This window comes from Sinocyclocheilus anshuiensis, unplaced genomic scaffold (assembly GCF_001515605.1).
Source record: "Sinocyclocheilus anshuiensis isolate Anshui unplaced genomic scaffold, SAMN03320099.WGS_v1.1 scaffold697, whole genome shotgun sequence".
Taxonomy (NCBI): domain Eukaryota; kingdom Metazoa; phylum Chordata; class Actinopteri; order Cypriniformes; family Cyprinidae; genus Sinocyclocheilus; species Sinocyclocheilus anshuiensis.
The window spans coordinates 692,700-708,724 of NW_015538036.1; the positions used below are offsets into that span (position 1 = coordinate 692,700).

The 16,025-nt window shown below is 35.4% G+C and overlaps 1 protein-coding gene across 1 annotated transcript in view; it reads right to left on the reverse strand.

Annotated features, from left to right (window-relative positions):
• tmem8b (transmembrane protein 8B) overlaps positions 1 to 16,025 on the reverse strand; it is a 164,937-nt gene that overhangs the window by 60,005 nt on the left and 88,907 nt on the right. Inside the window, exons 4-5 of the mRNA XM_016476532.1 lie at positions 11,484 to 11,617; positions 9,169 to 9,437 (exon numbers count right to left, since the gene is read on the reverse strand). Coding sequence (XP_016332018.1) covers positions 9,169 to 9,437; positions 11,484 to 11,617 — 403 coding nt within the window. The remainder of the gene's footprint in view (positions 1 to 9,168; positions 9,438 to 11,483; positions 11,618 to 16,025) is intronic.

Genomic DNA, 16,025 nt, shown 5'->3' on the forward strand with positions numbered 1-16,025 from the left:
ATCTTGTTTAAAAAAGGTGAAATTCTCAATAAAACACCAGATCAGCTAGTTTGGCATAATCTTACATTATTACTATTTAATAGTAAATAAAAGTACTGTAAATGGAGCACCATTGTTCTAAATATAATAAATAATTTGGGGAATTATGTGAGTCACGTCAAATTCCTTGAGTGTCAAGGTGGTATAACCACCATTCAAGGAGACATTTTGTTAATATTCTGCAAGAAGATCATGTGACAGGAAATTATATCACAGAGAAGGACCTCTGGTGTTACTTACTGCTGCATGCAAATGTTAGCAACTCTCTATAAAATGTGAGATAATTTGACATTTTTAGGGTATGGTCAGGTATTCTAAGGTATACATGTCAAATGGTATGACCTCAGGAATACATTGATAATTCACCATTATTATAAAAATGAGTATTAACTTTAAAAATTACATTTGAAATATTCCCACCAAGGCCATGTACATACAGAACATAGGTGCCCATGATAATGCCTGTCAAATTTGATTTTAAATTGAAGTGTCAAGTGGTGTAACCGGTTACACCATTTGACTCCTATTACAAGCTTTTCTGTTAGGGGCCAATTTAGTCAAATATCACTAGTTTATGATGCTGATTGAAGATGTAATATAAACTAACCTACTAATAGAAACTATTTTCAAGTGTTTAATTTTATATTTTTTGAGAAAGTGTTTCTGTATCTACAACTGTATTATTAAAGCTCTGTAAGTCTAGGATAAAATAATTATGTTGCACAACATTAGTGTTTTTAAAATGTTTAGCTTCAATGCATATTTCTATTCCATTCACTTAAATTTTAAAGGGATAATTCACCCAAGAATGAAAATTACCACCTGATTTACTCACCTTCAAGACTTAATTCTTTCAGACGAATACAATCAGCGTTATATTAAAAAAATGTCTTGGCTCTTCCAAGCATTATAATAGCAGTGAATGGGTGGTATTCAATACTCCAATAGAAGTCCAATAAACTGCATCCATCCATCATAAAAAAGTGCTCCAGACGGCTCTGGGGGTTAATAAAGGCCTCCTGAAGCGAATCAATGCCCTTTTGTAAGCAAAATATCCATATTTAAAACTTTATAATCCATAATCTGTAGCTTCCACTAACTGTCGCATGCACGTTCATGAGAGTGGCATTCAAACGGATGATGTAGGATGTAGGCATAGCTCTGGTGAGAAGTGACGAACACAGAATTGTAGAGGAGAGAGAAAAAAACAAAACAAAACAAGAGGAGATTGGTTTTCCTTTCCTCGCGAGACTAGCATATTCTCACAAGAGTTTATGCTACGTCTATGTCCTACATAATTCGCTGTAATGCCACTGTCTCGTGAACGCAAGTACGATAGATAGCACAAGCTAGAGATTACGGTTTATAAAGTTTTAAATATGGATATTTTTCTTACAAAAGCGCATTGATTCACTTCAGGAGGCCTTTATTAACCCCCTGGAGCAGTCTGAAGCACTTTTTTATGATGGATGGATGCAGTTATTGGACTATTGAATATCACCCATTCACTTTTAATGTCACTCCAATTGTATTCATTTGAAAGAAGAAAGTCAAATACACCTAGGATGGCTTAAAGTATGGGGGGGGGGTCATGGGGTAATTTTCATTTTTGTAATATATACATAAATTATTTAATAATGTAGCAGAAGGAAGTGGGTGTCTACATTTGAACATAAATTCACTGATAAGAAATGTTAACCAAAGATTACAATTTACATCTGTAAAATACAATTCATTACATTTCTGATATTTTATAATTAATATGATATAACAGAGCCCCTTTTTCCCCAACAGATGTCATAATACAATACGAAGTTACAATACAAAAATTACAATTACAAGACATGAGTTCAATGTTCATCACTGATGATTTCTTGTCAGATATTGTTTCTTAACTGTAATTACAATATAAGACATGAGTTCACTCTTCATCACTATGATAATTTCATGTTGCCAGATTTTTTTTTTTTTAGCATTCAAAAAAAAAAGCAATTCAGCTGAACTTGTTGACAGTCATGCTTGATTTTCAGTGTCAATTGGCGTAACCAGTATTTTCCATAAAAATATAATTGTATACAGGACAATTAATGTGGAATAAAATGTAATCATCTAGTTTAGTATAATAATATGGTTTTTAACATTTTTTACATAATTTGTCAAAGATTATTTAGAAAACAGAGGTGTTTTCAGCATATGTCCTGCCAAATATTGCAAAAATGCATTAAAATTTACATTTAGAGATAACTGTAATAAAATCTATTTTCGTGTGATATTTTAAAATTAAGTATTTATTTCTATGAGTAAGCTTACATGCCATCTAGGTGGATAAAATATTGAATATTTCTCATTCTTTGGTGGTAAGACCATTTTACATTTGCATGTACATTCTGTAAGGGAAACTTAGCTCAAAGGGAATTTTTTATTTAGATTTTATAGGGAATTTGAACAGAATCACTGTTTTACGGCTGATCAACTGAATTGGCCAGCGATTCATTGAACGAGCCGTATAACATCAACTCTGCACTGCATATTAAAATCCAAATAAAATCTAAATATAGTGAAAACACTATTAATCAGCACAGTAACAAGATCGGCAGTTTAAGACATTAACTTGTAAGCACAAAACACAAGATACTTCTCTTTTCAATATAAATAAGACTATAGACCTGAACAACCATCAATCACTTAATTAACCCTCGCATTGAGTTCCTCAATGAGGTTAAAATTTATATTAAATGCACCAGTTCAGCTAGGATCTGGTGGTACTTGCGTTGCTTGTTTAGGGTGTTCCCTTGTTGTTGTGGTTGCAGAAAGGGGTTCCCAAAAAGGTTGCTGATTGGCTGGAAGTTCAGTAGTCGTTAAAGTGATGTCTTGGGAAGCCAATGGTTGGGCTTTGGCTGAAGATGCGGAGTTGTGGGCTGGTTGAAGTTTTGAAGCGGTCACAGACTCGAGGTGAACTCAGAGACATGGCGTTGCGGCAAAACTTAACTCAGAACACGAAACTCTCAATGGAAAAGAAAAGAAACTAAAGTAAAAGAAAGAAAGAAAAGAGTAAAGTTTGACGAGACTAGGTGGCGTTTCTCCTCATGGCACCAGTTTTTAAAAGATTTTTGAATTTCTCATCTTGCCATCCCCTTTTTGTCACTGACCCATATATAGATCCAACTTAACCCTTTAAGCCCTGAATCTGAAACATTTTGCTTCTCATGCCCATTGTAGAGAATGTAAAAGTCAATAAAAATGCAATTCCCTGTGTGAAATTGGTTTATGGCTCCATGAAGGTTGGACATTGCGAAGTCATGGCTACCGGCGGGCAAAATTACACTATATTTTGCATTTAAAATGCTGTGTTAGAAGGTCATAGCTTCAATATCCTCAAAGTGAGAAAGCCCTTCAATATTGGTCACACTCTTGCACTTTTTATTCATCATTTAGAAAATGTAACTGTACATTATCATAGCACACTTGAGCTGTAAGTTCAAATAACCAAGATTTTTCATACAAAATATGTCTATATTTAATTTACAGCTAGCTTAAAGATTGTTTAACCATAACCAAAGTTAAACCTAAAAGAAAATTCCAGATATTCATGAGACCAGCTAAACAATCAATAGCGATAACAATGGGGCTCGTCGAAAACACAATTATGTTTAACTACGTTATTTGTTCTCCCTTTTGCGTAACGGTTCCCAATCACATTTGCGCTGATGCCATTACTGAAGAGAAATATGCCTCTGTAGAGAATGTAGTTATTTCATTCAGTGTTGAATTAGCTCATTCCAGTCCTCGGAGCGCTGGAGGGTCTAGATCTATTAACAGTCATATCACCAAGTTAAGACACTGAAACTCATCATTAATGCTGATAAAAACACATCAGTCTCAATTAAGCATCCTTTTATTGTGTTTTAACCTTCTCGTCTCCTTGAGGGCTAAATGGAGTCCAATAAGCACCAGAAAAATCAAGCAAAATGTAAAATCTCATATTTGAATTGCAGCTCTTCCAACAACGGTGGTCTGCAGTAATAGCAAGTGTGGCTAAAGCCCCAAACCCTTTCTGTTGACGCTTCAATTACAGCTGTGTGATAAAGTGCAGTTTGGGGGCTAAATTTTGCAGCTCATTGTTTTGAAACTGCTTTTGAAATCCCACGACTGGGATCCATTTCAATTTGGCTCTGCAGATGTCTCTCAAACAAAGAGGACTCCCTGAAGCCTGGAGCTCATGAGTGATTAGCACAATTAATTACACTATCAATATGACCATTTGGTGTCACCAACAGCAACAGGGGAAGTAAAATTTGGAAAAAAAGAAAAAAAACTGTCTCAAACTGCAGCACCATGATCTACTACCATGTAATGCTATTACTACTACTACAGTATTACTGCTTTGTACAACTACGTAAAATCATGCTTGGTGATTAGATCGAGCTAGTCTACTATAAAAGGAAAGAAAAACCAAAGAGGATTATCTAAGACAGGGGTGTCAAACTCATTCAAGATTGGACATTTTTGTAAAATGACAATTTATTGGTTTACATTGGTCAGAGTGTCAATTTTAGATTCAAAATCTTATGTCAATTTTATATTCGAAAAACCTAGAATATGCACAACACACTTCTGAATTAAAGTCCAGGGCCAACTAAATAAACATAGCCACTATATATAGACTTTGTCTTAAAAACAAGTTTAACCAACTAGCATTTAGCTTAGAGGTAATATACCTTTTAGATTCAAATTAAAGCCAATCTGTTTTTATGTATAACTGACTTAAAATAGTCACAACTAAAAGAAAGAAAATAGATGACTACCCTGTAAGACTTTATACAACCAGCCACAGAACTTGGTGTAAAACAGAAGGGAGCACATGGAAATTACTAAATCTAATTTACCAGAGTATGAATGAATATCTATTATGGAAATAAGTGAACAGGAATGTTTTCAGCATAATTTAATTTCCCCCCTCAAATCATCCTTCAGTCCAAGTTTGACTCCTCTACTAGTCATGTCTTTGACAGGCCTGATATAAAAGATCAACTGAACATCCACAACATGTCTTTTTTAGCAGATATAGACCTCAACAACATTCCTACAAAATAACAACACAGTATGGAACAATGCTCACTGTCTAACTTCTGTCTGTTTCTGTTTGTTTTGTTCTGGATATGACTCACTCGGATGATGAAGAAATTATTGTATCTCACAGAGAGAAGAATGACCATACATCAAAGCCATTACGAGAATAATATTCAGTGTCTACTGAAACAAATCCATTGCCCAATTTCACATCACTATAATAAAAAGTTAAAAATGTGTAATCTTTTTAAGACGTCTACTGGTACAGTAATACAGTAATTTCATAATCGTTTAGGTTACACCATAAGAGTAGTTGAGTTCATCAGACGAACGTATAAAATCTGAATTTTAATCAGTTTAGTTTAGTTTTTTGTTACTGTCGTATCAATAAACACAAGGAAATGAATTCCACACACACAGCAACTCCAGATGGTTCTTGTTGAACTTATAAACAATCCATTCTCTCCATTAAGAATATCAAGAGAATGAAGAAGAACTGAATGGTGTAGAGAAACGGCAAAGGAAGGACATGAAGGGTCATACCGCCTTGGGAGATGGGAGAGCGATGGCAGCCAGCCAGTATCTGCTGTTCAGAGAAATTGATCAAGGAAAGGGGAGCTAGGTTCAGAATAATTCAATTAAGGCTGACAGAAGCGCTGACCAAAACCTTCAGACACAGGTGATACTACAAGGTCATGTGATGCAGGGTATGGACCATCACAACTGGTGAAATATAGCATGGAGGAGAAATGAATGACAGTGTTAGATAATGTCTAATAGTTACCTTGATTGCAGTGCTCTCGGGTAACTGGATTAGCTACGTTTAGTAATAAGTGGTACTAATGACGGGTGAACACGGGTATAGTGGAATACTTAATCATAATCATCTATCATTACGTGTACATTCTTCCATTACTATAAATCTGCATTAACTTCATCTGAAATTAGTGTGCATTGACATTGATGTGTCCATTTGGATCATGTTTTAAGAACAAAGCCAGTGACAAAATATTGTCTCACTTTACCTGCACTGTGACTGTTATACTTTGTATATTCATCTACAGTCTTTGCATGGAAGAATTTAATCAACAACAAATATGAAAAATCACCTAGGAGCAAATACACTGTTAATGCAGAAAAACCCATGGACTGCTGTAGGCTAGTAGTACAAATCTTTGGTACTTTTTATGTTGATATTTCATGAAAAAAAGGACTGAATGCATTAAAAAGGAATGAGAAAATGTGAGATTACTTGCAAATCTATTCGTAATAACTTTGTAATAACAATTCCTATTAAACAAATTGAACTGAATTGAAATCTGCAACAACAAAAAAACAAAAATCATTATATTTTTAATCTATTGTAATGTTTTAATCTTTTGACAGCCCAAATTCATCGAGCAAAAGGGATTTCGTTCCTCCTTTATGAATGCGGCAAATAGTCTGAAGTGACAAAATTGACTCTCAGCATTGAATGTGACAGAACGGCACTGCAATAAGTCCTTGCTAGACAGGTTTTTCCTTTTTCCGCTCCTTACGCGCACAGATGCTCTCTGCAGGTACACCGTCTCATCATGGCCAATTGTTTCCCCCTGTGAGTGCTTTATCTAAGCTGGTCTGAGACTGTTCAGCCTCATTGAACATCAATGGCCCTCCTCTTCATCCCCTCTTACCGAGCCATCAGCGCCAACATCCCTTGGCATCAAGGCTGTAACAAAGGCGGGGATTCTGCTGCACCGCAGGACATGGAGGAAAAACAGGGGAACAGATGAACAGAGAAACCTCACACAAAATGAGAGAACCAGGTAGATTTGATAGAAGCAGAGTGGGGGATTTTTGCTAACTCTTGTGAGGAGGGAAGTTCAATTTTGACCTTGTAAACTGGAGGTGTTTTTTGACAGGAAAGTCATTAAAGTTGTAAGTGATAATATTTTAATGCTCTAAAATTGAGATCCAATCAGACATTCTGAGAAAATCAGGTCATACGCGCGTACCGTAAACAACAGCTGTGTAATTTGAAACAACGTTCAGATTTAAGCAGAATGAGCAAATCTGACTCAAATCGAGTCTTTTAAAGTGAGCGTGCAACTTCCCGATGCTGCAATAATACGGTCCATGTGACAGAATTGAGTCCCCCGTCTATTTCACACTTTGCGAGCAGCCCAAATGCCATATTTATCACGAGGACTCAAGACACGGAAAAGTACGAAATTCATCAACACTTCATTGTAACATCAGGCAGAATAAAAGGCGGAGGCTCCAATCCATGACAGGGTCCTCATCTGAGCCCACCGAGGTTCCAATTTGTCACAGAGATTCATAACAAAGCCTGTCTCTCTCTAAACACACTTTAATTTCCCAACTCCACCTGGGCCATGAGAACACCTGCCTTTGTAAAAACCCTTCCAGCAGTGAAGTCAGAATGCATTCCAGGTAGCTTTAATATGCTCAAATGCAATTCTTCGCAATGCTCAAACCAAACAGTGACTAGGAGCCATATGCCTGTAACATTTGTAATGATAAATCCCAATGAAGAATTAATGAAGCCCGGATTAAATCTGCAAGCTGTTGCCCTCTCATTTGTGCTGGACTAAAATATTTCCACTGGAGTCTGCTGGGATTGTCTCAACCTATAGCACTACAGGCCATCAATGAATCAGAGAATGTATTGGCATCCAGTAACGTGTCCCCAAACACTGGCTGGAAAATATGGTACCGGGTGGGCCTATTCATAGTGTGATTTTATGTTGCCGGCGGAAAGCCCATGGTAAATTATATGTCAGAACACCAAAACATTGATTGTACTGTATTATGGGTTCATTACAATATGGATTACTGCCTTAAATTCTACCTGTTGCAGATTAACAGATGATGTAAACATTATACACACAGTGGACCCAAAGAAATGTACTTGTAAGTTTTCATGAATAAATGTCATTCATTATATCATACCAAATCAAGTGACATTTACTGTGCGCTACTCTAAGTTTGAGGTTGGTTATTATTTACTCTATTTTTGTTTTTAAAAAGACTTCTCTTATTTTCAAGGCTACATTTATTTAATCAAAAATACAGTAAAATAGTAATATTGCAAAAAATATCAATTTATTCAGACAAAGCTGAATTTTTCAGATGATCATGATCCTTTACAAATTAATCTAATATGCTGATATGGTACTCAAGAAACATTTCTTATGCTGAAAACAGTTTTGCATCATTGCTGATTAACATTATTAACTTGCTAAAAAATATGTTCACACTTTATTCTAAGGTCCAATTCTCGCCATTAACAAACCATTAACTACGACTTTTGCCTCAATAAACTACTAATTTGCTGCTTATTAATAGTTAGTAAAGTAGTTGTTAAGTTTAGGTATTGGGTAGGACTAGGGATGTAGAATATGGTCATGCAGAATATGTGCTTTATAAGCCAATATGTTAATAATAGGCATGCTAATAAGCAACTTGTTAATAGTGAAAATTTACTTACCAAGAATGTTACATATAATGTTATCAAAAATACTGACCCAAAATATTTGGACAATAACATTTTAAGTAAATATAATGTAATATGTTTTGACTTTTTAAGCAAAACAATCATAAATATTACTAAAAAATATTTTAAAAATATATATGGATCAAAGTATAAAACAATATAGTTTTTTTATGCTTTTAAAAACTAAGACACAATGTATATTCTGGTTGTCAAATTTTGTGGAACACATTCAGTATGATATATCTGTGTGAACTAGAGGAGAACTTCACACATTCACTAAAATCACTTTGAAAAAAGAAAAGGAAAATTAAAGTTAAGAAAGAAAAAAACCTCATAAATTGTTTGCAGAAATTCAGACATTTTTTTTAGGATTCACAAGTGTCCAAATAGTTTTTGGGGCTATTGTATGTTCACACAGAGCTAAAGGCTTTGAAAAGCCCTAGACAACAGAATCAGAAAGAAATAGAGAATACAGAGTGATTGTTGTGGAGGAAGGAATGATCAGATTGATTATGAAACTATGATTAACCCAATACCAGTTCGAATTTAAAACAAGTTCTTACCTTTAACCTGAATGCCAATACGAAAGTAGACATCTGAGCTACTGAGGTAACGTTCCACCGAAATATAGTACCACTGCTCCCAGGATGGCAGCGGGACCTCCAGCTCACAGGGCACGTTCTCTCTGCAGTCCATAGCGCTGGAGTTATGCACCGGCGGGGCCCTTGAGCGGATCTTCAGCAGAACCGGACAGCTCTCCCCGCTTCTGTTCTTTGTATTGCAGTCCACAAGCTGTACCTTCACCCGCGAGATGTAGTTTGGGATGAACACTCTGCCAGGTACAAGGGAAAGAGAGGACATCTGCTTGAAAGCTACACTGACTGTAGACATTGTCTCATGAGATGCAGTATAACAATACTAGTATGCTTATCGAAATGCCAAGGAAGCATTTAAACAGGAATGTGTTTTTGTACTCTCAGGAGAACTTTAAACTTCAGCCTATTATAACAAACTTGTTGAAAATGCATAAAGCAATTAAGTGATATCTCTCCGTCTTAATTTTCTACATCAATAACAACTAATCAGGAAACAAATGCAAGTCGCCCTTTTCAATTTGAACAGAAATGGAGAACAACTGTGAAGTTAGAATAAATAAATAATATCTACATTTTTGGCCATGACACAGTTGGCTTTGTCTTTTGGTTTTTGATAATTAACAATATGAGCAGCACACCAAATGCTCAATCAAACAGAACACAAGTTGTTTATAGATCTGCTGGATCGCTTCGGGAAAAAAGTGTTTTGGAATATGAACTTGGTCTTTGAAATTTAAAAGTAAAATCATTTATTGCATGGTTAATTTATCCCTTCTTCCAATTTTACACAGTACTGTTTTATATTTCACAACTGAATAAATAGTATGTCCTATTATGAATATTACAAATTCTTATTTAATTGACAAACTATATAACAAGAGCTATGCATAATAACTATATTTAACATAGTCCACTAGATTTTATTACATATAAGATGATTCCTATTTCTTCCTACACAGTATTTCATGTGGCAGATATCCTATATATGCTATAAAATAGTGTATACTAATATCCAAACATCCATTAAACAGCAGCTGCCTAAGTGTCACCGCTGAAAACCAGCTTTTAATGATACAAAAAAGCCCATCTTCATAATGTCCAGTGCTCAAGGTCTTTTCTGTGTACCCTGTTGTTTATGAATGCATTTCATCACCTCTCCCTCCTCCATTTTCCTCTTTTTCATTTAGAAAGACTTTATTTGCTAATTGAGAGGAGAGCTTTAATATCGGAACCTAATGAGAGTAGAAGCCTGAAATGGAGGGAAGCTTGAGAAAAGGATGTTTGTGGAATGGTAAAGTGTTGAGAGCAGAATGAGGGAGAGAAAAGGTGAGAGACTTGAACGGTGTGTGCGTTCGTGTGTCTGATCAGGAAAGATGTGTGAAAGTCTGCAAAGATGACAATAGAGTAGAAATGCTCACAATTTTGAAAGAATGTTTGTTTTATTTAAGTGTTTGAAATCACATGTGGGTGATTACACCACCGTTCATGAGTTTGGGGTGGTAAAATTGTTTTATGTTTTTAAAAGAAGTGTTCACCAAGGCTGCATTTATTTGATAAAAAATACAGCAAAACTGTTTTCTATTTAATATATTTTAAAATGTATTTTAGTTATGGCAAAGCTAAATTGTCAGCGTCACTTGATCCTTTAGAAATCATACTAATACGTTAATTTGGTGCTCAAGAAACATTTCTTATTATTAACAATGTTGAAAATAGTTGCGCTGCTTAATATTCTTGTGGAAACCATCATACATTTTTTCAGGATGAATAGAAAGTTCAAGAGAACAGCATTTATATGAAATAGAAATTATTTGTAAATGTCTTTACTGTCACTTTTATTGAGTTTAATGCACCTTTGCTGAATAAAAGTATTGATAAAAGTAGTAATCTTTCAGGGGAAAAAAACTGACTGACAACAGACATTCCTTTTGGCGTAAACTATCCATATAATATTTTTATTTTTGTTGATTTTGTGTGTGTGTGTGTGTGTGTGTACCTGTTTATGCTACATTGTGGGGACCACACAAGGATAGTAAAACCTGGAATTTTGATTAAAATTAATAAAAATATTAAAAATAGCAAAGCAAACAGGTTGTCTGTTAGGGGTTGGTTTAGGGTTACGGGATAGAAAATATCGTTTGGTCAGTATAAAAGTAATAGAAGTCTATGGAAAGTCCCCACAATTCACAGAAACAAACGTGTGTGTGTGTGTGTGTGTGTGTGTGTTGTGTGTGTAAGTGGATATACTGCATCTTAATTTCATCTTAAAAATAATCACTCACTTGTAGAGTACAGATCTATTGTGAAGAGGAATCATCTGGTCAATGAAGTAACCAGGATACAGCACTGAAATCCCAATGAGTCTCTGAACAATGAGCTGAGGTTGAAAGAGGTACTGACATTCCTCGTGAAGACCCTGGACAAAAACAGTGAAACAAACAGGAAATGGATGGATTAGTTACAGGCTAAAATCCACTCAGTATCCATCTTCAAATACACTGAGCCATGAAATACAGTGTCACAAAAAACATATACATGCGTATCATGATATGGAAATGCTTCTGGAAGGGGGGCAACTCCCACTGAGAGAGCCTTATGCTCACTTCAAATGGAGGGAAACTGTCATTGCATTTGCATAACTTCTGATGATTTGCTGTGTGATATTTCTCATGGCCAACTGCACAACAACTCCCACCTCAGACTCTGGAGAAAAAGATCAAACACTATTGTCCTTTCTCCACTTGGTGAAAAATTCAGATAAAAGATTTTGAACTGTCTGCAATTTTTACTGATTCCAAACAAGTGCAGGATCCAGCCAAAACCTTGTCTTCTTTGAATTCTGCTTTGCATTTACATTTCTTCTTTTAGCAGACACCTTTATGTAAAGTGATTTTAAAAATGAGGAATACAACAACATGAATGATTCATCTTAAAGAAGAAGGAACAATTTATTTTCAGACAATAAAAAAGACAAGAGTTGGGGATTGAAATTCATGAATAAAAAATTTATACTGAGCACAGGGGAAATTCGAGACATTTATTTGGCAGAATCTGTTTAATTATGTCTGATATAAAACAAACAATGTGTCAAAAATGTTGGTTCCTTGCTCAAAGTGAAAGGTGGTGTGCCTTTCACTCGGTGTGCCTGGTGTAAATAACAAATGGAAATGTAACACACATTACCGTTTAAGCGTTTGGGGTCAGTACAAATTTTTTTTTTTATCAGCAAAGATACATTAAATTGATCAAAAGTGACAGTAAAGACATTTATTATGATACAAAAGATTTATATTTCAAATAAACACTGTTCTTTTGAACTTTCTGGAAAAAAAGGTTATTACGGTTTCCACAAAAAAAAATATTAAGCAGCACAACTGTTTTCAACATTGCTAATAATAACAAGAATTGTTTCTTGCGCACCAAACCAGTATATCAGAATGATTTCTGAAGGATCATGTGACACTAAAGACTGGAGTAATGATGCTGAAAATTCAGCTTTGCCATCACAGGAATAAATATATTTTTTTAATATATTAACATGGGAAACAGTTTCTTTAAACGGTAATAATATTTCACAATATTAATGTTTTTACTGTATTTTTGATCAAATACAGTAAATGCAGCCTTGGTGAGCATAGGAGACTTCTTACAAAAGCACTAAAAAATCTTACTGACCCCAAACGTTTGAACGGCAATGTATTTTACATGCCACTGATAACTAGTGGGGTGAAAGGTGGTGACGATTATAGGGGCCCACGGCTGAGGGGGGACCCCCCGGCGATCTCAACCGACTGGCTGAGGCCAGCCTAAAAAGACGCTCAGGACAGTTGATGGGCCACAGCTGCGCATCGTCACGAAAGCTTATCATTTGCACGTATTTTTAAGCCTTGCCAATTTAAACATTCAAAAGAGTTTAAAGCATTCAAACACAAGACGCGGAAAAACTCAACTGAGTACTCGCGCTCCGTGTTCGGTGCGCACGCAGAGAGCCGCGTCTCACGGACAGCAACACCGAACCTCCTGCACCTAAACGAACAAATACAAATCGCAGTTTAAACATGCAAACAGAAAAAGACGTGAAAGAGCCCAATTCAGCACCCGCACACGGTGTTCTGTGCGCACAGGGCGCACGCAGAGAGGCGCGTCTCAAAGCGCTTGAACACCGAAATTTGCCTCTTCTTGCTCTTGTACCGACAAATACATACAAAATTATGTCAAAATACCCGTCTTAGAGAGTATGCTCTTGACTGAATTACTTTGTAGTTTTAACAAGAATTAATCCACAGTCAAACCAAAAATTATTCAGACACCAGATATAATTTTTTATATTTTTTTTACAAGTGGGTGCAGGACACTATAGTTCATTTATGTAAGTGAGTATAGCAAAATAAAGTAAACTGTGACATATTATACCCAAAAATTCTTCATACAGTGGACTACCAGTAAAATTTATAAAAAATCTGGGACCAAAAATTATTCAGACACTTTTGACCTGACCATGTTTTGCTTCAGTGTCTTTTCTTTAATTGCTAATGTGAACTTTTTACACCACAGACTGAACAAAATTAAGCATTGCTTGGTAATTGGTCAACAAAGTATTGCTAGTTGTGTAAATATTGTCATACTAACAGTTGTCTGAATTTTTGGTTGATTGTAATCCATTACATACCTTTCTATCAAAGTTATCTGACATTATCAAGATGAATTTGTTCTGACACAGTTTAACTCAGATTTCTTGTCATATTTTATTACCATTTTCTAAACTATAGCAAATAAACTGTGATATTGTGAGAAATGTTGAAGGTGTCTGAATAAATTTTGGTTTGACTGTATATTTAATTTTTACAGTGAAGACTATGCAGTGCTATTTTACATTTGATTATTCAGATTCTGTACCTGGACACCTACAAACTTGAAAAAACTTAAACATTGTGTAAATAGCACAAATAAATAAATAGAACGAACATACAAATTAAACAATTTCAAACAGGGCCCACTGGTACAACCTGCACTACGGCCCTGTATATGATATGTACTGCTTTAACAGACTATACTAAGGCTTTTTGAACTGAGCTGTTTTGTTTTCACCATTCACAGTTGGCAGTGTTATCAAGAGTGCGTAGCTGTAAAAACCACATTGGTTTCAGTAAGCGACAGATGTTGTGGCGTATGCTCCAATTAAAGATCCGAAGATCTGTATAGATTCGCAGACAATTTTTCACAGTGCAATTGCATGAAGACTTGATGTGTGAGAAAAGGAGGTGGAGGGATTAAAGACGGAGAGAAGGTGGGAGAATCTAAGAGCTTTTATTTATTATGGCACACCATGGCAAATTACAATGCATCGTTTCATCATGGAAACCTCGGCTTCTCTCACGCAGGTACTCCTGCCCTAAACACATTCATCATTGTCGAACGGCGTAGTATAACCCCTCCTCTCTACTCGGCCAGCATCTTTTCTTACCATCTCCACACAGAGAAACACAATCACACCAAACAAAGAGGTATTACATGTCTACGAATCACGCTAAAATAATACATTAGCTTTGCAGAGTGCACGTTCCTCTGTTTCCGTCGTTTGTACTGGACTACCGCCTGAGACGCGGGGTCATTTTCACTGGCTTTTTCACCCCACAGCGCTGTCGAATATCAACCGCATATCACTGCTGGCTTCCTGTTGAGGTCAGTCAGCCATGTTATTACTTCATAAGGTAGGGAGTGAGAGTCTGCTGGCGCATCTGTCAGTTCAATGCCGTTAAACAATAGCAGTCGTCAGCAGCGGCGGCCTCTTCCAGTACTGAAATGCTATTCAGTAGACATGAAGAGAGGGGGCGGGGCAACGGAAAGAGCTAATTGGCTTGCAATGGTGTGTGATTAATTATGCTGTGGGATTCACTGCCTCAATAGTCATCCTATAATTAGATATTTTTCAAGACATGAAATTTAAAAAAAAAACTAAACTTAACTAAAAATTGTGTGTGCTTCATGTCATTTCCAAAATTCTCTGTGATATGAATTAGTACAGTATAACAGTACAATATAACACATATTCAGAGAATTTGAAAGCTTTCATCTGCTATTTGGACACTGATGACATGATTGCGACATAACTGGCAACATCACTGTATAAACACATAATTCTGCATCTTTATAGCACATGATAAAAACTACAATGACATTATAAAATACATAAGCTTTTATACTGCATTGTTCTGCTAAGAAAAGCAGATAATATGCATACATTACCACTCAAAAGTTTGGGGTCAAAATACTTTTATTCAGCAAGGATGCAATAAATTGATCAAAAATAATGTTTAAGACTTTTATATTGTTATAAAAAAATATATATTTCAATAAAATTATTTTAATTTTTCTGTTTCATTTTTATACATTGCCATATGATGTGCTACAAATGGCAAAAAGTTGACTTTAATAATAAGAAGGAATGTTTCTTGAGCAGCATATTAGAATAATTGCTGACGAATTATGTGGCAAGACTGAAATAAAGGCTGCTGAAAATTCAGCTTTGTCACCACAGAAATAAATTACATTTTATATTAAAATAGACAACAATTTTAAATTGTAACACTATTTTACAATATTACTGTTTTTACAATATGTGTGATCAAATAAAGTCAGCCTTGGTAAGCATAAAGAGAATTCTTTCAAAAACAACCCCAAAACATCTGAATATTAGTAATAGCATTCAGACATTAAATACATACACAGCAATAAAGAAAGGCACGACATGTTTACAATATAAATATTAGTATCTCAGTAGAACAAAATGGCAGAAAATACATAAATGAAAGAGAAAATTTAAA